The 23,822-nt window shown below is 44.4% G+C and overlaps 1 protein-coding gene across 4 annotated transcripts in view; it reads right to left on the reverse strand.

Annotated features, from left to right (window-relative positions):
• The window catches only part of LOC140201119 (uncharacterized), a 96,462-nt gene that overhangs the window by 4,859 nt on the left and 67,781 nt on the right, over positions 1 to 23,822 (reverse strand). For all 4 annotated transcript variants that reach the window (XM_072264736.1, XM_072264737.1, XM_072264735.1 and 1 more), the window contains 3 exons: positions 22,755 to 22,899; positions 16,336 to 16,379; positions 12,262 to 12,305 (listed from right to left, as the gene is read on the reverse strand). In XM_072264736.1, the coding sequence (XP_072120837.1) occupies positions 12,262 to 12,305; positions 16,336 to 16,379; positions 22,755 to 22,899 (233 nt within the window). The remainder of the gene's footprint in view (positions 1 to 12,261; positions 12,306 to 16,335; positions 16,380 to 22,754; positions 22,900 to 23,822) is intronic.

A 23,822-nucleotide genomic window follows, 5' to 3' on the forward strand; every position in this document is an offset into this window, starting at 1 on the left:
GGAATCCAACACCTCCCTTTCATCTCGTACAGTCATTGAGTTGTACAGCAGGGAAATATGGCCATGCTGATCTTTTCCCATCGACTGAATTCCATTTGTCCCCATTTGTTCCATATCTCTCTCTGCCTTATCTATTTGAGTGCCTGTTTAAATGTCTCTAAAACGTACAGACTGTATCTGACTCCAAAATTGCAGGGTGTGTTTTAGAACAGAAAGACCTAGGGGTACAAGTACACCAATCCCTGAAGGTGGTGACTCGGGTAGATATGACGGTGACTTGGGTAGATATGGTGGTGAAGAAGGTGTCGGCACACCTCCCTTCATTGGTCAGGACTGAGTGTTTGAGTTGGGCCCTCACAGTTGCTTGGTATAATTGGAAAGGATTGATGAGGCCAAAGGCTAGTGAGTCAAAGCTTCAAAGTTCAAGGTAAGTTTATTATCAAAGTACATTTAGGTCACCATATATAACCATGAGATTCATTTTTTGTGGGCATTCACAGAAAATACAAAGAAACAAAACAGAGTCAATGAAAGACCTCACTCAACAGGATGGACAAACAACCAATGTGTAAATTAGACCTTGAGGCAAAGAGTCCTTGAAAGTGAGTCTATAGCTTGTGGGAACAGTTCATTGAAGGGGTAAGTGACGTTATCCCCATTAGTTCAAGTTTGGAGTTTGAAAGCCCATAAAATAGAAGATTGAAGTCAATGACTGCAGAGATAGAGGCCCACAGGTCGGGTCTGTGCATGCGGGATAGGGACTGGAGGGTGGAGTTCTAACATTTGAGAGTCTGGGTCCACTGGACACCCAGAGGCTGCCTTTCATGGGGTCGTCAGTGTGAGATTCTGGGGCTAACGACTGGAGGCCTGGGGTTGTTAGCCTGTGTGTGCGTGAGACGATGAGAGTGTAGACAAGGGGCTTGTTTTGCTGTAGTCTTGTTGCTATTGTGTCATTCAGTGTCCTGTCTGACTGCATCATAGTGTAGTACGGAAGCTGCAAGGCATCAGGCCACAAGGCCCTGCAGACGATAGTGAAAACTGCCAAAAGAATCACCGGAGTCTCCCTCCCCTCTATTTGTGACATTTACTGGGTGTGTCGCAGACAAAGAGCTTAAAGCATTGTTGAGGATCCCCACCACCCATCCCACAATCTCTTTGACCCATTACAGTCAGGAAGGAGGGACAGGAGCATCAGGACTGGGACTGTCAGACTGGGTAACAGCTTCTTCCCTCAGGCTGTGAGACTAATGAACCCTGTCACCATTGAGGTTTCGTCACCAGGACAGTGTACTGTTTATTGTTAACCTGTGCTGTGCTCTACATGCATATTGAATGATATTTCATTAACATATCGATAGTAATATTTGGTTTATGTGTTGTGTGATAGATGTATTGTGGGTGCACCATGGTCCAGAAGAACATTGTTTCATTTAGTTGTATCCATGTACAGTCAGATGACCATTCCTCTGCCATGGGCCTGCATAACTTCCGCCCAGTTGCACTCACCCCTATCATTGCAAAGTGTTTTGAGAGACTGGTTCTATCACAGCTGAAATCCTGTCTGCCCACTACCCTGGACCCCCATCAATTTGCCTATGATACCAACAGGTCAACAGAGGACACCATCTCCACGGCACTTCACTCTGCCCTGACACACCTGGACAACCCCAACTCTTATGTCAGAATGCTGTTCATTGACTTTAGTTCGGCATTCAATACTGTGATCCCCTCCAAGCTGATCGCCAAACTTCGCCAGCTTGGTATCAGCTCATCCCTCTGCAATTGGACCTTGGAATTTCTCAGTAACAGACCTAATCAGCTAAGTTAGACAACCTCTCCTCCTCCACTCTCACCTTGAACACCGGCGTGCCTCAAGGCTGTGTGCTGAGCTCTCTTCTGTACTCCATTTTCACCTATGACTGTGTTCTTGTACGTGGTTCTAACTCCATAATCAAGTTCACAGATGATACCACGGTGGTTGGCCTGATCAGAGGGGATGACGAGATGGCCTACAGGGACGAAGTCTAGCACCTGGCCGCGTGGTGTGCTGACAACAGCCTGGCCCTTAACACCCAGAAGACCAAGGAGATCATTGTGGACTTCAGGCATGCTAGGAGCCACACTCACATCCCCATCTACATCAACGGAGCTGTAGTGGAGTGTGTATCAAGCTTCAGGCATGTTAGGAGCCACACTCACGTCCCCATCTACATCAACGGAGCTGTGTATCAAGTTTCAAATTCCTTGGTGTCCACATTTCCAAGAATCTCACCTGGTCCCTGAACTTCTCCGTCCTGATCAAAAAGGCGCAACAGCGCCTTTATTTCCTGCAGAGCATCAAGAAAGCTCACCTCTGTCCCAGGATACTGGTGGACTTTTACCGCTGTACCATTGAGAGCATACTCACCAACTGCATCTCAGTGTGGTATGGAAATTGTCCTGTATTGGACCACAAAGCACTCCAGCATGTGGTGAAAACTGCTCAGCGAATTATCGGCACCCAATTGCCAACATTGAGAACATCTACCATAAGCACTGCCTGGGCAGGGCGAAAAGCATTATCAAGGATGCATCTCACTCTGACCATGGACTTTTTACTCTCCTCCCATCCGGTAGACACTACAGGAGCCTCCGCTCCTGCACCAGCAGACACAGGAAGAGCTTCTTCCCTGAGGCTGTGACCCTGCCGAACCTCTCATCACAGCGCTAAGCAGTATTGCACCCATATTGTACTGTCTCAGTACTTGTATATTTGTGTGCTGTAGCACTTACTTTTTATTCACAGTTATTTTGTAAATAACACTATTCTTTGCATTTCTGGTCAGATGCTAACTGTATTTCATTGGCTTTGTATCTGTACTCGGCACAACGACAATAACGTTGAATCGAATCTAATACACTTGAACTTGAACTGAGTTCTGTTGAACGTTGTGGGCTGGTTATGTTGGCGCTGGATATGTGGTAATATTTGCGGGCTGTCCTAGCACATCCTTGGGTGTGCTGGTTGTTAATGTATGTTTTGGTGTGCATTGATAAATAAATCTGAATGACATTTGCTAAATATTTCCCTGTAAGGTTATGCCTCAGAATAGTTTGTCTCAGAACAGTTTACATGTGGATTTTTTTAAAAAATTGACACACAGTATAGAATAGGCCCCTCTGACCCCTTGACCATGACACTCAGCAACCCACCTATTTAACCCTTGCCTAATCACAGGATAATTTCCTAACTGGTACATCCTTGCCTGTGGGAGGAATCTAGAGCACCCTGAGGAAACTCCAAACATGCAGTGGGGTGAATTGAACCTGTCTCGCTCGTACTGTAAAACGTTGAGCTAACCACGGCGCTAGGCTGCCACGTTGCGTTCAATCACAAACACGAAAAAATCCACAGATGCTGGAAAACCAAGCAACTCTCAGAAAATGCTGGAGGAGCTCATCAGGCCAGGCAGCATCTATGGACAGAGTAAGCAGTTGGTGTTTCGTTCCTGATGAATGGTCTCGGCCTGAAATGTTTCCGTAGATGCTGCCTGGCCTGCAGGGTTCCTCCAACATTTTGTGTGTATCGTTCAGAGTTCAGTCCTTATCTTTGCTTACAAAATGATATTAATGATATGGGAACAGCTCAGAGAAGTTAAGCAGGGTAAAACTGGGAATGGACATGTTGTCTCACAAGGAAAGGTGGGGCACGCTAGGTGATATGCTGTTTAGAAGAGAAGGATTTTGACTGGCAAGATGTTCCTTTGAATGTGACTCAAAATCATTCAGCCCAACACTGAACTGATTGCATAATCTCTAGACACATTTTCAAGGACTCTACAGCTCATGTTCACAATACTTATTGCTTATTTATTATTATTATTATTTTGTTTTTTACTACTTTTATTTTATTTCCACTGTTTGTTGTCTTTTGGACTTTGGTTGTTTGTCCTGTGATGATATCCTGAGTTATTCATTATGGACTGTGCCTTTAAAAAGAGAGAGAGAGCATGCAGCTGTACAGCACAAACAGCTTGTTACACAGAGAGAGAGAGAGAGAGAGGCGAAGACTGCTCACAGGTTGTTTGGGATTTCGGCAAGGACACTGCCAGCTTCAGAGTTCCTACAGAGAGAGGGGAGGAGCTACATGATGGACAGCTGGTGTTCAGCACAGCGGTATTTAAACCAGCGTATTTGCTTGTTTCACAGGACACACAGATGCACTAAGGTGCGGTGAAATTACCACTACACTTTCAGGTGCCCATGAGTATGGGACTGAGGATTGATTAAGAGGAATCGATCTGTGATTATTGGTGCGTGACAGAGCAACCCTGTGGAGTCTACCAGTGTGTCTAACCCTTGCCTGGGTTGGTAGATTATCACCTGAAGATGGCGCTCTTAAGTTGGTCAAGTTTGACTAACTTGGGAGTTTCAGAGGACAACGGGAAGAATCGATGGCATCAACTTACGAGGACAACAAACTACCTCTCTCTCTCCTCAATTCTGCTCAACTCACTATCACAAACTGAACTGACTTCATTTACATACCATCATAAGACTGTATTAATTACCACTTAAGCCTGAAGTTTGGGTTTATATTTCCGCACCTATATATACCGTATATGCATAATCTCTGTTAAACTGTTTGATTTATCTGGTTTTATGTTACTTTATTATGTAGTTTCTAATTAACTAGGATTAGTTAATAGCAAAACCAGACTCCAGGTGTGTTCCATTTCTGCTGGTTCTCTAACTTGTTACGTGGTACCTAACAGTCCATCTTGTTGTCTGTGGTTTGTCATCAATTCAGCAGTGTTTCTTTCTAATTACCGCCACATGAAAGTGAATTTCAGGGTTGTTATGGGGACAAATATGTACTTGGAAAATAAATTTACTTTGAATTTTGAAGGAAATTCTAGAATTAGCATCACTTGTTAAAATAAGAGTAATCCATTCTGTGTACAGCACAGAAACAGGCCCTTTGGCCCATCGAGTCTATGCTGAGACCATTTAAACTGTCTCCTCCCATTGACCTGCTCCACACTGGACATAGCCTTCCATACCCCTACCATCCATGTCCCTATCCAAACTGCTCTTAAATGTTGAAATGGAGCTCCCATGCACCACTTGTGCAGGCAACTCCTTCCACACTCTCTCAACTCTGAATGAAGAAGTTTCCCCTTATGTTCCTGTTAAGCTTTTCCCCTTTCACGCTTAACCTATGACCTCTGGTTGTAGTTCCACCCAACCCCAGTGGAAAAATCCTGTTTGCATTTACCCCTTGCAATCTATACCTCTCAATTTTGTGTACCTCTCTCAAATCTCCTCTCAGTCTTCTATGTTCTAAGGAATACATCCCCAACTAATTCAATTTTTCCTTTAACTCAGGTCCTCCAGACCCGGCAACATCCTGGTAAATTTTCTCTGTATTCTTTCAAACTTGTTCACATCTTTCCTGTAGGTAGTGAAAACCATAGCAATGGTGTAGAGGAGATTTACAAGGATGTTGCCTCGAATAGGGAGCATGCCTGATGAAAACAGGTTGAGTGAACTCAGCCTTTTCTCCTTGGTGTGACAGAGGGTAAGAGGTGACCTGATAGAGGTGTATAAAATGACGAGAGGCATTGATCATGTGGATGATCAGAGGTTTTTTCCCAGGGCTGAAATGGCTGCCACAAGAGGGCACAGGTTTAATGTGCTGGGGATTAGTTACAGAGGAGATGTCAGGGGCAAGTTTTTTTTTACACAGAGTGGTGAGTGCGTGGAATGGGCTGCTGGCATTGGTGGTGGAGGCAGTTACGATAGGGTCTTTTAAGAGACTTTTGGATAGGTAATGAAGCTTAGAAAAATAGAGGGCTATGGGTAACCCTAGTAATTTCTAAGGTTGGAACATGTTCGGCACAACTTTGTGGGCCGAAGGGCCTGTATTGTGCTGTAGGTTTTCTATGTTTTTATAATACTCCAAATTAGGCCTCACCAACGTCTTATATAACTTCAACGTGGCATCCAGGCTCCTGTACTCAATACATTGATTTATGAAGGCCAATGTGGCAAATGTTTTTTTTTTAACTACCCTATCTACAGTACTTGTGAAGCCACTTTCAACAATTTATGGATCTGTGTTCCCAGATCCCTTTGTTCTACCATATTCCTCAGTGCCCGAACATACAGACTGCAAGACCAATCCTGGTTGGTCTGACTGAAGTGCAAAACCTCACTTGTCTGCACAAAATTCTATCTGCCATTTTTCAGCCCGTTTTTCCAGCGGATGCAGATCGCTCTGCAGCCCATGACAGCTTTCCTCGCTGTCTACTATACCCCCAATCTTAGTGCCAAATTTGCTGATCCAGTTTATCATCCAGATTATTGATATAGATGACAAACAACAAAGGAACCAGCACTGATCCCTGCTGCACACCACTTGTCACAGGCAACCACCTACTACCACTGTCTGGCTGTGATCAGCAGCCAATTTGGACATTGGAAGTTTGGAGAGGGGGGGATTTCAATCAGATCTGCTCGAGGATAAAAGGCAATGGTGGGTCATGGCAGAGAATAAGAGCGTTAACCAGCAACTATTCGGCGTTTGGGATTGATTAGTCAGAGCAATTTAAAAGAAGGCAGGAGCAAGCACAGTGGCTGTTGTTGCAGCGGCCGTCAGTCTGGGTGGGTGGGGTCAGAGCAGGCAGGGTCAGAGCGGGCATCCTAAGGGTCCAGCAAAGAGAAAGTAAAGGAAAGAACTGATCAACTCTTCTTTATATCTGCTCAGCTTGGGCAGTAGAGACATCAGGCAGGATAGTGAAATGCTCCTCTTGTGAGATGTGAGCGACGTCTAGTGTCCCTGGGGTCTACAATGGCGAGAAGTGCATCCAGATGCAGCTTCTAACAAATGGCATTAATGAGCTGGAGCTGGAACTGGATGAATTCCAGATCATTTGGGAGGCCGAGGGGTTGATAAATAGAACATTTAGAGAGGTAGCTACACTCAAGTTATAGGACCCAGGAAACTGGGTGACAGTCAGGAAAGGGAAGGGGTTAAGGAGCCAATGCTCAGTACCTCTGTGGCCAGCCCCTCAATAACAGGAGTATCACTTTGGATACTGTTGGGAGGTATGACCTAAAAGAGGAAAATCACAGTGTGTGAGTCTCTGGCACAGAGTCTGCCTTTGTGACTCAGAAGGGAAGAGGGGAGAAGATTCATGCTGTGTTGAAATAGGATTCGTTAGTGAGGGGGAACAGACAGGAGGTTCTGCAGGTGAGAATGAGATTCCTGGATAGTATGTTGCCTCCTGGGTGCCAGGGTCCAGGATATATTGGACTGAGCCCTCAGCTTTGTTAAGTGGGAGGGTGAACAGCCAGAATTCATGGTCCATGTAGGTACCAAGCACACGGGTAGGACGAGTGACGAGGTTCTGCACAGGAAGTTCAGGGAGTTAAGAGATAAATTAAAAGGCAGGACCTCCAAGGATGAGATCTCAGGATTGCTACCCATGCCACATGCTAGTGAGGCCAGAACTAGCAAGATTATACATCTTAATGCATGGCTAAGGAGTTGATGTAGGAAGGAGAGCATAAGATTTTTGGATCATTGGGCTCTCTCCCAGGGAAGGTGGGGCCTGTACAGAATGGATGGCTTGCATCTGAACTGGAGGGGGACTCGTATCCTAGTGCGAAGGTTTGTTAATGCTGCACAGTGGGATTTGAACTAGATTTGCACAGGGATGGGAACCAGTGCCAGAACAGTTGGTGGAGATGCTGTGGAGGCAGCTGTTGGTAAGACCTCAGACAAAGTTAGGAATCAAAAGATTAAGCATGGTGTGATGAGTGTCCTGAGCTGCGTATTTTTCAAAGCAAGAAGAATCATAGGAAAGGAAGATCATAGTGCTGAAGATGAGGTAGCTGGTTTACAAACAGGGGCAATGTGTAGTGAGGCTGTTGATAGGACAAAATTGCAGTCAACAGGATGACTTGCAACGTAAAATGCGGACAAAATCAAAAAGAGTGAACACAGGATTGAAAGGGTTGTATTAGAACGTGCGCTGCATTTGGAATAAGGTCGATGGACTTGTAGCACAGTTGCAGATTGGCAGCTACGATGCCGTAGGGATCATTGGATCATTGCTGAAATATTATAGCTGGGAGTTATAATCCATGTATACAAATTGTATGTAAAGGACAGGTAGGAAGACAGAGGGTGATGCATTGCTCTGTTGGTAAAAGAGGGCAATGTTACAATAGTCATGCGGGACACCAATATGCATAGATTGGGAAAATCAGGTTGGTACTGGATTCCAGGAAGGGGAATTTCTACAGTGCCAGTAAGATAGCTTTTTAGAGCAGCTTATGGTTGAGCAAGTGATCAGAATATGATCAAATACACCCTGAAATTTGAGAAGGAAAAGCTAAAGTCAGATGGATCAGTATTACATTGGAGTAAAGGAAATATAGAGGTATGAGAGAAGAGTTGGTCATAATTGATTGGAAAAGAACACTGGCAGGGATGACGGCAGAGCAGCAATGGCTGGAATTTCTGGAAGAAATTCAGAGGGCACAGGATATATACATCCCAAGAGGGAGGTGGTACTCTGAAGGAAAGATGACAACTGTGACTAACAAGAGAAGTCAATGCCAACATAAAAGCCAAAGAGAGAGCATATAATGGGGCAACAATTAGTTCAAGGATTGGGAAGCTTTTAAATAACAACAGAAGGCAAATAAAATATCATTAAGTAGGTAAAGATGGGATACGAAAGTAAGCTAGCCACTAATATTAAAGAGGATACCATAAAAATCTTCAGATACATAAAGTGTAAAAGAGAGGTGAGAGCAGATATTGGATCCCTGGAAAACAGTACTGGAGAGGTAGTAATGGTGGACAATGAAATGGCCAACAAGCTAAATAAGTATTTTGTATCAGTCTTCACTGTGGAAGACACTAGTATGTTGGAAGTTGCAGGTGTCAGTGGTCATGAAGTGTGTGAAGTCACCATTATTGGAGAGAAGATTCTTGGGAAACTGAAAGGTCTGAAGGTGGATAAATCAGCTGGACCAGTTAGTGTACACCCAAGTGTCTTGAAAGAGGTAGCTGAAGAGATTGTGGAGGCACTAGTAATGATCTTTCAAGAATCACTAGATTCTGGAACGGTTGTGGAAGACTGGAAAATTGCAAATGTCACTCCACTTTTCAAGAAGGGAGAGATACAGATGAAAGGAACCTGTATGCCACTTCATTTGACCTCAGTGGTTGGGCAGATTATAAGAGTGAGGTTCCAGGGTACTTGGAGGCAGATGATAAAATAGGCCATCATCAACATGAATTCCTCAAGGAAAAATCAATCACGCCTAACAAATCTGTTGGAATTCTTTGCGAGAAATAACAAGCAGGATAGATGAAGGAGAATCAGTGGATGTTGTGTACTTGGATTTTCAGGTGGTCTTTGACAATGTGCCATGCATGAGGCTGTTTAACAAGCTATGAAACCATGGTATGACAGGAAAAATTCTAGCATGGATAAAGCAGTGGCTGGTTAACAGGAGGCAAAGAGTGGGAAAAAAGGGAGCCTTTATTCAATCAGTCCTGATAAAGGATTTCAGCCTAATACATTGGCTATACACTGGCTTCCTGCCTGTGACTTGGTGTTCCACAGGGGTCTGAGCTGCGACTGATTCTTTTTACTTTATCTGTCATTGATTTGGAATGTAGAATTGGTGGCTTTGTTACAAAGTTTGCAGGTGATATGGAGATAAGTGGAGAGGCTGGCAGTTTTCTAAAGGGAAAGAAAATACAAAAAAACTCTGGTGCAAAGGGAGCTGGAAATCTTTCTGCAGGATTCCCTGAAGGTTAATTTACAGGTTGAGTCTGTGATAAGGAAGACAAATGCAATGTTAGCGTTCATTTCAAGAGCAGTATTGTGAGTAGTTTGGGTCCCCATATATTAGAGCGGATGTGCTGAAACTGGAGAGGGTTCAAAGGAGGTTCACAAAAATGATTCCAGGTTTGAATGGATTGTCCTATGAAAGGCGTTTGATGGCTCTGGGTCTCTATTTACTGGAATGCAGAAGAATGAAGGGCGGTCTCATCAAAACCTATCGAATAGTGAAAGACCTTGAGAGAGTGGATGTGGCGAGGATGCTTCCTAAGGTGTGAGAGTCTAACACCTGAGGCTACAGCCTCAGAATAGAGGGGTGTCCCTTTAGAACGCAGATGAGAAGGAATTTCGTTTGCCGGAGTGGTGAATCTGTGAAATTCTTTGCCATCGGCAGCTATGGAGACCAAGTCTTTATGTATATTCAAGGCAAATGTTGATAGATTCGTGATTGGTGATGTGGGGAGAAGGCAGGAGCTGGAGTTTGGGAAAATTAGGTCTGTCATGGTAAAAATGGAGTAGCAGACTCAATGGGCCAAATATCTATATCTTATGGTCCTATGGCTTCTTCCACAAAGCAAATATCTCGTCACATTTATTACCTCATCTTGAATGCCGAGTCACTGAAACTTCTTGACCACTTTTCCCATGCGGGACCTTGTCAAGTGCCTCGCTAAAGTCCAGGTAGACAACAGCCACTGCCTTGCCTTCATCCATTTTCCTGCTAACTTCTTCAAAAAAACTCTATAAGGTTGGTTAGATATGATCTACCGTGTACAAAGCCATATAGATAATTCTTAATCAGCTCATGTCGATCCAAATACTTAAATGTCCGGTCTGTCCGAAACCTTCCAATCACTTTCCAAGTGATGTCTGACTCACTTGCCTATAATTCCCTTGGTCATGTTTAGAGCCTTTTCAGTAAACAGGCAATTGGAACTGTTCTCCAATCTTCTGGCACTTCTCCTGTCACCAAGAATGTTTCGAATGCCTCTGCGAGGGCCCCGACAATTTCTGCACTTGCTTCCCACAAGGTCTGAGGGAACACCTTGTAAGGCTCTGGGGATTTATCCACGTGAATTTGCCTCAGGATTTGAAGAGGAGCTGATTTTATTATTCTCTGAGGGTTGAGTCTTTGGATCTCTCTTCCTGAAAGGACACTGGAAGTAGAACCTTTGAGTCTTTAAAACAGAAAGTGATGGTCTATTGATAAGCAAAGACAAGAAAAGTCACTGGAGGGGATGGGATTATGGAGTTGCAGTTACAATTGAACCACCGTGCCCTTAATAAACAACAGAGCAGGTCTGAGGGTAAATTGTTGAACTGGTTTATTGTTGCCACATGTACTGAGGTAGAGTGAAGAATTTGCACAGGTGTTCATACAGGTCAAATCTTTACCACAGTGCACTGAGGCAGGACAAAATAAACCAATAACAGAGTGCAGAATAAAGTGTGACAGTCACAGAGAGAGAGTGCAGTGCAGGCAGACAATAGCGTACAAGGTCATAACAAGGTAGATTGTGGGTCAAGAGTCTTATCCTACAGGGGATCCTTTCAAGATTCAAAATTCTTCAATATCATTTCAATTATACAAGTGTGAAGGAGAACAAAATAATTGTTATTCTGGATTTCGTACAGCACAAAAACACAAGAAGACAAAGAACACAACAATAAAAAAATACAATAAATATAAATACTTGTATAAGTAACTTATACACATAGATTGATTGTATGTCCATAAAGTGACATTAGGCACAGTAATGTCTGTACATAAGGTGACTGACAGGAAATGATAAAGTGGTGGTGGTTGTGGGTGTGCAGGGGTGGGTTAGTGGGTGGAGGTGTTGATCAGTCTTTTTGCTTGGGGAAAGTAACTAGTTTTTGAGTCTGGAGGTCCTGGTGTGGATGCTACATAGCCTCCTCCCTGACAGTCCATGAGCAAGGTGGGTGGGATCCTTCATGATGTTACTGGCCCTGTTCCAGCACCTTTCTGTATCTATGTCCTTGATGGAGGGTAGCTGGTGCTGGCGATGTGTTGGATAGTTTGGACTGCCTGTTGTAGATTGTTCCTGTCTGCAGCAGTGCAGTTTCTGTACCGCGCAGTGATGCAGTTTGTTAGGATGCCCCCTACTGTACATCTGTAGAATGACGTGAGTATGGATGTGCAAAGTCCAGCTCTCTTCAGCCTCCTCAGAAAGTAGAGGTGAGTAGAGGTGAGTATAGGAGAGTAGAAATAGTCTTATAACAGCGGGGTGGAAGGGCCTGTTCCTACTGCTAATTCATATTAGTGTCCAAATAAAAGGTTAAGGAGGAAGTAATGGTGTTTATCTAACAGACGTTCAATACCTGATTTATTAGGAAGTAAAAGTGTTCATGGAAAACATTTCTCAATGTTATATTGAAGAAGGTTACTTACCGCAGTAACATTTGTGGCTGCCTGTGTATTCACCTCGGTTTCAGCTGAAATAAAATGAGAATTTGTTTGAGAGTTACAACACAAGAATGATAATTGAACTGAAATCACATTGTGATGAAAAGTCTTCTGTTCATGCTTATCAGGTGCATTCAGACAGGGACAGCAAACTGCAGAACATGCCATGTGAAGCATTTCCCATCGGAGCCTCCACAGGGGCATGGCAAGCAAGACTCACACGTGACTCAAAGGCCAGAGTTGATTGCTTTTGTGTTATTTAGGCTGCATCAAGCCCTATTTGGGGAATTAAGGCCAAAAGTGTAAACCATAAGACAAAGGAGCAGAATTAGGCTATTCAACTCATCAGGTCTACTTCACCATTCCATCATGGCTGATTTATTATCCCTCTCAACCCTGTTTGTCTGCTTTTCTGCACAACCTTTGATGCCATTACTAATCAAGAACATGTTAACCTCCACTTTAAATATACCCAATGACTCGGCCTCCACAGCTGTTGGAGCTGTGACAGTAAATTCCACAGATTCATCACCCTCTGCTGAAGGAATTCCTCCTCTAAAGGAATATCCTTATATTATGAGACTGTGACCTCTGACCCTAAATTCCCATCACAGAAGGAAGCATCCTCTCCATGTCCACATTATTGAGGCCTTTCAATATTTGATAGGTTTCAATGAGATCTCCCCTCATTCTTCCAACTCCAGCAAAAACTGGCCCAGAGCTATCAAACTCTCCTCGTACATTATTATGTTCATGTTTGGAATCATTCTGTCCAACCTCCTCTGGACCCTCTCCAGTAGCAGCACATCCTTTCTCAGATAAGGGGCACAAAACTGCTCATAATACTCCAAATGTGACTGTCCAATACCTTATATAATACCCCAGCATTACATCCTTGCTTTTATATGTTAGTTCTTGCAAAATGAATGCTAATATTGCATTTCCCTTCTTCACCATCAACTTAATCTGCAAGTTAACCTTTAGGGTATCCCAAACAAGGACTCCCAAGTCCCTTTGCACCTCTGATTTATGAATTTTCTCCAATTTATAAAATAGTCTATGTCTTTATTTTTTCTACCAAAGTGCATGACCATACACCATCTGTCCAAGTCTTTCTGCAGATTCCCTGCTTCGTCAAAACTACTTGCCCCTCCACCTACCTTTGTATTATTCTCAAACATGATCACAAAACCATCAATTCCATCAGCCAAATTGGTGACAATTAGTATCACATGAAAAGCACCAATGCCAATACCAACCCCTGTGGAACACCACTCATCACTGGCAGCCAATCAGAAAAGGCCCCCTTCAATCCCACTCTTTGCCTCCAGCCAGTCAGCCAATCCCTGTCCTGTAAGACCATGGGTTCTTTTCTTGTTTAGCTTGTGTGCAGCACCTTGCAGACTAATTCTTCTGCACAAAGGTAATTTCAGCTGGATTTTCAATTAGGAGTAAAGGATTAGTCAAATAAATAAACACAAAATAATCTGCCGATGCTGGGGTCAAAGCAACACTCACAACACGCTGGAGGAACTCAGCAGGCCGGGCAGCATCTGTGGAAAAGATTGGTCGACGTTTTGGGCCGGAACCCTTCATCAGAACTGAAGGGGGAGGGGGCAGAGGCCCTATAAAGAAGGTGGGGGAGGGTGGGAAGGAGAAGGCTGGTAGGTTCCAGGTGAAAAACCAGTAAGGGGAAAGATAAAGGGGTGGGGGAGGGGAGGCAGGGAGGGGATAGGCAGGAAAGGTGAAGAAAGAATAGGGGAAAACACAATGGGTAGTAGAAGGAGGCGAAACCAAGAGGGAGGAGGTAGGCAGCTGGGGGGGGGGCAGGGTAACATAGGGATAGGGGAAGGGAGGGGGAGGGAATTACTGGAAGTTGGAGAATTCTATGTTCATATCAAGGGGCTGGAGACTACCTAGACGGTATATGAGGTGTTGCTCCTCCAACCTGAGTTTAACCTCATCATGGCAGTAGAGGAGACCACGTATGGACATATCTGAATGGGAGTGGGAAGCACAGTTGAAGTGGGTGGCTACTGGGAGATCCTGTCTGTTGTGGCAGACGGAGCGGAGGTGCTCGACGAAGTGATCCCCCAATCTGCGTCGGATTGCACCGATGTAGAGGAGGCTGCACCGGGAGCACCGGATGCAATAGATGACCCCAACAGACTCACAAGTGAAGTGTTGCCTCACCTGGAAGTACTGTTTGGGGCCCTGAATGGTGGCGAGAGAGGAGGTGTAGGGACAGGTGTAGCACTTACACTTACAGGGATAAGGGCCAGGTGGGAGATCCGTGGAGAGGGACCGATCCCTGTGGGAGGTGGAGAGGGGAACATGTGCTTAGTGGTGGGGTCAAATGTCCTCTTTCTTTAAGGATTGTGGTTTCCCTTCTGCTGTCATCAATGATGCCCTCACCCGCATCTCCTCCATTTCCTGCACTTTGGCTCTCACCCCATCCTCCCGCCACCACAACATGGACAGAGTTGCCCTTGTCCTCACCTACCACCCCACCAGCCTCCGGATCCAACATATTATCCTCCGCAACTTCCGCCACCTTCAACAGGACCCCACCACTAAACACATCTTTCCCTCTCCACCCCTCTCCACCTTCCGCAGGGATCAGTCCCTCCGCGACTCCCTGGTCCACACGTCCCTCCCCATGGATCTCCCACCCGGCACTTATCTCTGTAAGCGCAGTGCTACACCTGTCCCTACACCTCTTCTCTTACCACCATTCAGGGCCCCAAACAGTCCTTCCAAGTGAGGCAACACTTCACTTGTGAGTCTGTTGCGGTCATCTATTGCATCTGGTGCTCCAGATGCGGCCTCTCTACATCGGTGAAACCCGACGCAGATTGGGGGACCGCTTCGTCGAGCACCTCCGCTCCGTCCGCCACAACAGACAGGATCTCCCGGTAGCCACCCACTTCAACTCTGCTTCCCATTCCCATTCAGATATGTCCATACATGGCCTCCTCTACTGCCATGATGAGGCTAAACTCAGGTTGGAGGAGCAACACCTCATATACCGTCTAGGTAGTCTCCAGCCCCTTGATATGAACATAGAATTCTCCAACTTCCAGTAATTCCCTCCCTCTCCCTTCCCCTATCCCTATTTCACCCTTCCCCCTCCCCCAGCTGCCTATCACCTCCCTCATGGTTCCCCCTCCTTCTACTACCCATTGTGTTTTCCCCTATTCTTTCTTCACCTTTCCTGCCTATCACCTCCCTGCCTCCCCTCCCCCACCCCTTTATCTTTCCCCTTACTGGTTTTTCACCTGGAACCTACCAGCCTTCTCCTTCCCACCCTCCCCCCACCTTCTTTATAGGCCTCTGCCCCTTCCCTCTACAGTCCTGACGAAGGGTTCCAGCCCGAAACGTCAACCGATCGTTTCCATAGATGCTGCCCAACCTGCTGAGTTCCTCCAGCGTGTTGTGAGTTAAATAAATAATTGTACGTCCTTTAGTTTGGTCAGTGACAGGTGTGAGTTCAACCATGGTCAAGTGGATGAGAATTTGAAAGTCTTTGATCGTATTGGTCTTGGTAAAATTCTGCATTAATTTGGCAGTGACAGTCACCACCTTCAGAGAATATGCATGAATTGAGAATTTTTTAAAGTTGGCTCAAAACTGATGGTATGCCAGTCTGTGTCAGAAGGCAGAGTGCACAGTGTTCTGTGGCAAGGTGTCCTCTGGTTTGAAACAGATGTTGATGCTTACATTTACATTGTCTGGATGCAGGATCTGATTGGAATTGAGGCCTGAATGGGGTAAGGATTTTCACTCTATTTCTATCCCTTGGTATGGTCTGCATGTACGGGTGTCTGTTATTTAGAACAAAGTTGCAATGAATTTTCTTTGATTTCCTTGATGAGGAATGTTTATTTGTCTGCATATTTTTGTCTGCATATATTGAAGAAAAGGCAGGACTGGAGTTGATGTTGAGAATGATGGAACAATTGCTTACTCCTTGCTCCCTGTCCTGCATTGGGGATCATTGTTGAACATAACCATCACGTAGAGTAATTCCCAATCTGAGAACTGAAATTAACTTTTTACCTGTAACTGTGGCATACACTGTGTTCATAGCCTTAGTAGAGCACCTGGGTAAACAGTGAAGAAGATAATGTTAATGAATTAGTTATATGATAAATGTCAAAGTCCTTAAAACAACTTGACAACTTTATGAGAAGTTAAAGTAGTCAGATTATCTTTTCCGGTGTAATAAAGTTTTGTGAAAGTAATGGTTGTCTGTTTCATGTCAGCTTTCGTACTCCTGAGGGAATTAGACCATAAGACCATAAAATATAGGAGCAGATGTAGGTCATTCGGCCCATCGATTCTGCTCCGCCATTCAGTGGTCACCCTTCTTAAATAGCGGAGTAACATTTGCAATTTTCCAGTCATCCGATACAATGCCAGAATCTATCGGTTCTTGAAAGATCATTGTTAATGCCTCTGCAATCTCTCCAGATACTTCCTTTAGAACCTGAGGCTGCATTCCATCTCATCCAGGAGATTTATCCACCTTCAGACCATTAAGCTTCCTGAGCACCTTCTCAATAGTAATTTTCACTGCACAAACTTAACTTCCCTGACACTCTTGAATGTCCGGTATACTGCAGACGTCTTCCACTGTGAAGACTGATGTAAAGTACACATTCAGTTCCTCTGCCATCTCTGTATGTCTCTCATTACAATATCTCCAGCATCATTTTGTATTGGTCCTATATCTAACCTCAACTCTCTTTTACCCTCTGTATACGTAAAAATGCTTTTAGCATCTTCTTTGATATTAGTCCCAGCTTCCTCTCATAATTCATCCTTTCCTTCCCAATGACCTTCTTAGTTTCCTTCTGCAAGTTTTTAAAAGCTCCCCTATCCTCTATCTTCCCACCAGCTGTGGCTTCCTTGTATGCTCTCTCTTTTGCTTTCACTTTGGCTCCGATTTCACTTGTCAGCCACAGTAATGTCCTCCTTACATTCGAATATCTCTTCTTATTTGGGTTACTCTCAACTCCAATACACTACACAACAGGGTTGCCAGGATTAACGTAGGAATGGACTAGATGATTTCAATAAAAGGGGAGATTCTGAAGATGATGGAAATCCAAGGTAATACAAACAAAATGCTGACGGAACTCAGAAAGTTAGGCGGAATCCATGGAGGGGAATAAACTGCTGACATTTCAGGATGGGACCATTCATCAGGACTGGAATGGAATGGGGAGGACACCAGGATAAAAAGATGAGGAGAGGGGAAGGAGGACAAACTGAGAGTAGAGACGAGGTATCAGCAGGTCAGCTCAGGTATCTGGTCAGCACAGAGGCTGATGTTAATATGGGTATATTGGATAGAGTCATACTGTACAGAAACAAGTCCTTCAGCCCACCCTGGACGTACTGACCCATCTCTTCATCAATTCCATTTCCAGCCCTTTGTTGATGGTCCTGGTAATTCAAAGACTCATTGAGATACTTCTCAGTGGGAGTGTAGTAGTGAGCACAACGCTTTACAGTACCAGTGACCTCGGTTCAATTCCCACCACTGCCTGTAAGGAGTTTCTATGTTCTCCCCATGACTGTGTGGGTTTCCTCTGGGTGCTCCAGTTTCCTCCAACAGTCCAAAGACGTACTGGTTGGTAGGTTAATTGGTCATTGTAAATTGTCCTGTGATTAGGCCTGGGTGAGATGGAGGATTGACAGCAGCACAGCTCAATGGGCCAGAAGGGCCTATTCTGTTCCGTATCTCAATAAATAAATACAATGTTGTGAGAGTCTCTTCCTCCACCACTCTCTCAGGCAGAGCATTCCCGTCTCCAGCTACCCTCTGGGTGGAAAAGTTGATTTTATATCCCTCTAAACTGTCTCAGCTGGAAACGTCGACTGTTTATTACTCTCCACAGATGCTGCCTGACCTGTTGAGTTCCTCCACATTTTGGGTCCCTTCTTTCTGTCACAGAAATCATTGTCTGTCTCTCAGGTTACTCGTCAACCTTCTCTGCTCAAGGGAAAACAGATCTAGACTTTTCATTCTTTCCTCACAACTGAGGCTCTCCATCGCTGGTAATATCCTGGTGAACCTTCTCCGCACTTTTGGCATCAATGTCCCTCCATTCCTCAATACTTGTTAGTGTCCTCACATTCATTGTGTGTGCCCCACCCTTCTCCTGATGTTCCAAAATACAGCATTCAATTCCACCTACCATGGCACTGGCCAAACGACCCACTGATCAATATTCATAGAACATAGACATAGAATAGTACAGCACAGTACAGGCCCTTCGGCCCACAATGTTGTGCCGACCCTCAAACCCTGCCTCCCATATAAGCCCCCACCTTAAATTCCTCCATATACCTGTCTAGTAGTCTCTTAAACTTCACTAGTGTATCTGCCTCCACCACTGACTCAGGCAGTGCATTCCACACACCAACCACTCTCTGAGTAAAAAACCTTCCTCTAATATCCCCCTTGAACTTCCCACCCCTTACCTTAAAGCCATGTCCTCTTGTATTGAGCAGCGGTGCCCTGGGGAAGAGGCTTTGGTTGTCCACTCTATCTATTCCTCTTATTATCTTGTACACCTCTATCATGTCTCCTCTCATCCTCCTTCTCTCCAAAGAGTAAAGTCCTAGCTCCCTTAATCTCTGATCATACTACTCTCTAAACCAGGCAGCATCCTGGTAAATCTCCTCTGTACCCTTTCCAATGCTTCCACATCCTTCCTATAGTGAGGTGACCAGAACGGGACACAGTACTCCAAGTGCGGCCTAACCAGAGCTGCATCATTACCCCATGACTCTTAAACTCTGTCCTTCGACTTATCAAAGCTAACACCCCATAAGCTTTCTTAACTACACTATCCACCTGAGAGGCAATTTTCAGGCATCTGTGGACATGTACCCCCTGATCCCTCTGCTCCTCCACACTATCAAGTATCCCGCCATTTACTTTGTACTCTGCCTTGGAGTTTGTCCTTCCAAAGTGTACCACCTCACACTTTTCAGGGTTGAACTCCGTCTGCTACTTCTCAGCCCACTTCTGCATCCTATCAATGTCCCTCTGCAATCTTTGACAATCCTCTACACTATCTACAACACCACCAACCTTTGTGTCATCTGCAAACTTGCCAACCCACCCTTCTACCCCCACATCCAGGTCGTTAATAAAAATCACGAAAAGTAGAGGTCCCAGAACAGATCCTTGTGGGACACCACTGGTCACAATCCTCCAATTTGAATGTACTCCCTCCACCACGACCCTCTGCCATCTGTAGGCAAGCCAATTCTGAATCCACCTGGCCAAACCTCCCTGGATCCCATGTCTTCTGACTTTTTAAATAAGCCTACCATGTGGAACCTTGTCAAATGCCTTACTAAAATCCATGTAGATCACATCCACTGCACTACCCTCATCTATATGCCTGGTCATCTCCTCAAAGAACTTCTCTATCAGGCTTGTTAGACACAATCTGCCCTTCACAAAGCCATGCTGACTGTCCCTGATCAGACCATGATTCTGTAAATGCCCAGAGATCCTATCTCCAAGAATCTTTTCCAACAGCTTTCCCACCACAGATGTAAGGCTCACTGGTCTATAATTACCCGGACTATCCCTACTACCTTTTTTGAACAAGGCGACAACATTCGCCTCCCTCCATTCCTTACCTTCCACACCGCCAAATTTGAGTCAAGTGCAAATTCCACCAGTTTCTGTTCAGCATCAGATGTCAAAGGTAAAGCAGCATTGATAATGATGGGACTGAGACACACATTGGGATATTGGAGAAAAGGAGCAAGCTGAAGCAGAGCAGCCTGACTGACCGGCTTTAGGGAGTGGTGATCCTCACAGGGACACACTGAATTTTACTCATTTTCACCTTGTCTCTAAATAAACAAAATGAATAAAAATGTCCTTAAATCAGACATGCCTGTATTAAATATCCATTCTTATAGACCCTGTGGGGGGAGTTCACTGTTTCCTTCAATTGCTACAGACTGTCAAGTAAACAATTTATTTTGTGTGATGTGATCTGGGGTTCAAAGCCATCGACAATGATGGAGTGATATCGTATCTCCAAGTGAGGGTTGTGTTGGCCCTCTGCTGGCATTCCACGTGCTCCATGTCCTTCTGGGTGATAGAGGTCAGGGCTTTACACAAGAGCTTTCAAAGGAAGTGATGAAGGGATCAGCAGTGGAAAGAGTGAGCAGCTTTATGTTTCTTGATGTCAACATCTCAGAAGCTGGCAGCACATTGTAGTGGTTAGCACAACGCTTTACCGTACCAGTGACCCAGGTTCGATTCCTGCTGCTGGCTGTGATCTCCCTGTGATGGCGTGGGCTTCCTCTAGATGTCCCTGATTCCTCACACAGTCCAAAGACGTACCAGTTGGTAGGGTAATTGGTCATTGTAAATGTAACCCACCAGGCTCCCAGACCACACAAGAAAGAATAACGTTTTTCCCATTGGATAGCCACCCATTACCTCTAATTATAACCCAAACATTGCTGCTACAGAGAAACCATTACCTCATCAGTTAACATTACAGAGAAGCCATTACATTAACCTTAGCAGTTAACATTACAGAGAAACCATTACATAAATTATAGGATTAAATTTGGGGGTTTGCTGGGTGGCATGGCTCAAAGGGCCGGAAGGGCCAACTCCACATAGAATCTTAATAAATAAATAAAATATCTATCTGGGCTGCAAAAATAGAAGTTTGAGGAGTGGTTAGCACAACGCTTTACGGTACCAGCGACCCAGATTCAATTCCCGCTTCTGACCGTATGGAGTTCACACGTTCTTCCCGTGACGGGGTGCGTTTCCTCCAGATGCTCCTGATTCCTCACACGGTCCAAAGACGTACTGGTTGGTAAGGTAATGGATCGTTGTAAATTATCCCATGACTAAGCTAGTGTTAAATTGGAGAATAACATGGTAGCGTGGGTCAAAGGGCTGGAAGGGCTACTCCACACTGTATCTCAATTAATAAATAAATAAATAAAAGATCTATCCAGGGTGCAACACATTATTCAGTCATGAAGTGAACATGCCAACAGTTCAATGAAAATAGGAGTTTGAGGAGATTTAGTGGGTCAGCAAAAGCTCTTGCAAGTTTCTACAGAGGGACGGTGGAGAGCATTGTGACTCGCTGTACAACAGCCTGATAGAGAGGCTCCAACACACACATTGCAAGAGGGTTGTAGACTCAGCCAGCTGGGGATCAGAACTGTCCCCATCATCGAGGACTATTACAGAGGCAGTGACTCAAGAAGGCGGCATCCACCATTCAGGACCCTCATCACCCAGACATCCCCCTGCTTGTTACTCCGGTCAGGGAGAATCAGAATTGGGTTTAATATCACCGGCATATGTTATCCAGACATGCCCCTGCTTGTTACTCCTGTCAGGGAGAATCAGCATCAGGTGTAATGTCACTGGCATATGTCATGAAATTTGTTGTTTTGTGGCTGCAGTACATTGCAATACATAATGATTATAACCTATAAACTACAATAAGTATTTATATAATTTTGAATTAACTAAGTTGGCAAAAACAGAGCAAAAAATAGTGAGGTACAATTCAAGGGTTCACTGCCCATTCAGAGATCTGATGGCAGAGGTGAAGGTGTTCCTGAAATGTTGAGTGTGTGTCTTCAGGCTCTTGTAGCACCGTCTGTAATGAGTTCTCTGGCCTGTGTGGGGCACTGGAGAGCACTGGGCTCTCAGGTTTCGCAAGCACCTGAATTGGTTAATTGTTGCTTAATGAAACTTTATAATCACTGCGAGTTCCTTGCGTTTTACTTGAATGAACTGCTCTTTGTAATACCATTTCCTGGTGTTTTCTGTAAGATTAGGGCTTCAGAAATGGTTTCTAAAGTCTGCCATCAGATTTCTGAATGGTCTGTTGACAGTTTTGTTATTCATTGTTTCACACTTTTTATTTTGAACTTACAATAATTTTACATGTTTGACTGCATGCCGACCAATATTGACTCTTCCATAGTAACCCCATCGTCTGGCACCTTGTCCATCGCCCTCTCTGCCTAAGTGTTCATTGTTAGTGCTGTCAGTGACCCAGTTTCTGACACTCTCTCTGGCAGTGTGATCTGGTATTCCTGCTCTCTGGTTGAAGAGGACGTGGCATATCCCCTCTGGATCTCCTCCCAATCACCTTAACACTATGTTCTCAAGTTTTATCTGCCCCTGATAGGGTATGAGTTTTCTGCAGTCTATACCTTACATATGTCCCTCATAACTTTGTACACCTCAATCGTCCCCCTTGAGCTCCCCTGCCCAATGGAGACCAGACCCAGCTTCTCTAGTCTCTCCTCATAACGGAACTGTTTCATCCCAGACAACATCCTGGTCGAGCTTCTGTGTTCTCCCACTGTTTCATTCAGATTCAATTCCTTTACCAACCATATTTGATTCAATATTATTGAAAGAAGATACAAAATAAAACATTACTTACCCTTCTGGCTTTAATCTCTGTTGAAAACATGCCCATTTTTTCACATAGCATATTGCTGTTATCAAGATGCAGAATAAGAGGACGAGTACGAGGATACTGACGAGAATGCTGACCAAGACTTTCGAAGACCCACCTTTATCTGCTTCTGAAAAATAGGACAGATTGAGGTAGAGTTTAACATTGGTAATGTGAATTGTCCTTTGAATGACACGTTTAATATGTGAACATTGGAGGCCGGTAGTTCTCTCTTAGACATCTCATTAACAGTCAGTAAGGGAGAGAGTGCCGTGTGAAGGATGGACTACTGTGCTGTTATTGTAGGGAAGGAAAGAAACATCAAGGTTATTAATAATAATAACCTACTTAAAGAGCATTTTTCATACAGGCAATGGGATAAAGTACAAATGTGACAAAAAACAAATATATAATCATGAAAATAGATTAGAAGCACTGTTAAATAAATGGGTTTTGATCTGCTGTTTAAAAGTGTCAACTGAGTCCGTGTCCCTTACAGTTTTCGGAGTTGAATTCCACAGTTTAAGAATGTAGTTCAAAAAAGATGATCTGCTAATTATCTTTTGAGGGAGATTGTTTACTTTTATAGGCCAATGGAAGAAGACCAGAGAGCTCAATCAGGATTATAAAGACAAAAACGATTCTGTGAGGTACTCCGGTCCCAGACTATTAAGAGCTTTACAAACAAGTAAGAGAACTTTAAAATCATTTCTAGTAGATACAGGAAGCCAATGCTGAGTAGCTAGGATGGCAGTGGTATGCTCCCCATCTTGGTTTTTGGTTAAAAGACAGTAGTGATGTTCTGAATGAGTTGAAGTTTGAACATCAATAACACTGGCTAGTTTCTATAATGACCTCCATCTGCACTGTTAGTTTATTTCTCTCATTTTAAACAAAGGTGCAGGTTGTGAAACTCCAAGGGCTGTGACGTTAATGTTTGCCTCACCAATGAATTCCCTGGTGGCCTCCAGCACTGACCAGTACAGAGTGGGTAAAAAAAAAAGACACTGTTAGGGAAATTAAAGTCGGTCACAAGTAAATTGGATACGGACT

This window comes from Mobula birostris, chromosome 8 (assembly GCF_030028105.1).
Source record: "Mobula birostris isolate sMobBir1 chromosome 8, sMobBir1.hap1, whole genome shotgun sequence".
Classification (NCBI taxonomy): domain Eukaryota; kingdom Metazoa; phylum Chordata; class Chondrichthyes; order Myliobatiformes; family Myliobatidae; genus Mobula; species Mobula birostris.